Raw genomic sequence first — 275 nt, 5'->3', positions numbered from 1 at the left:
TTAAGAGCCAGTTGAGCTGCAGCACGCGCGAACACAAGCCAGACGGCAGCACCCCGGAGCTGGTGGTCCAGTGGTCAGGGGGGCCCCGGAGGCTTGGGACGGCCTATTAAGTTGGTTTTGTCCGCGTTTAAATTCCCTTTTTCAATTTTTGTTTCTTTTTTATTATTTTATTATTTATCAACAAATTAACGGCGAAAAGTCTCAGGGGTCCCTCCAGCGCCGACTGCAGAGCCACTCTCAAAGACCCCCGGCAGCTGCAGAGCTGCGGCGCTGCG

At 53.5% G+C, this 275-nt stretch overlaps 1 protein-coding gene across 1 annotated transcript in view; it reads left to right on the top strand.

Annotated features, from left to right (window-relative positions):
* Nucleotides 1-4, top strand: part of ETH_00041020 (uncharacterized protein) — a gene marked incomplete at both ends in the record, with an annotated part of 1997 nt that extends 1993 nt beyond the window's left edge. Inside the window, one exon of the mRNA XM_013374156.1 lies at nucleotides 3-4. Within this exon, the coding sequence (XP_013229610.1) occupies nucleotides 3-4 (2 nt within the window). The remainder of the gene's footprint in view (nucleotides 1-2) is intronic.
* Nucleotides 5-275: the final 271 nt, after the last annotated feature.

Source organism: Eimeria tenella, genomic scaffold (genome assembly GCF_000499545.2).
Source record: "Eimeria tenella Houghton genomic scaffold, Eth_scaff1976, whole genome shotgun sequence".
NCBI lineage: Eukaryota > Apicomplexa > Conoidasida > Eucoccidiorida > Eimeriidae > Eimeria > Eimeria tenella.
This window is presented reverse-complemented; position numbering and strand designations above follow the sequence as displayed.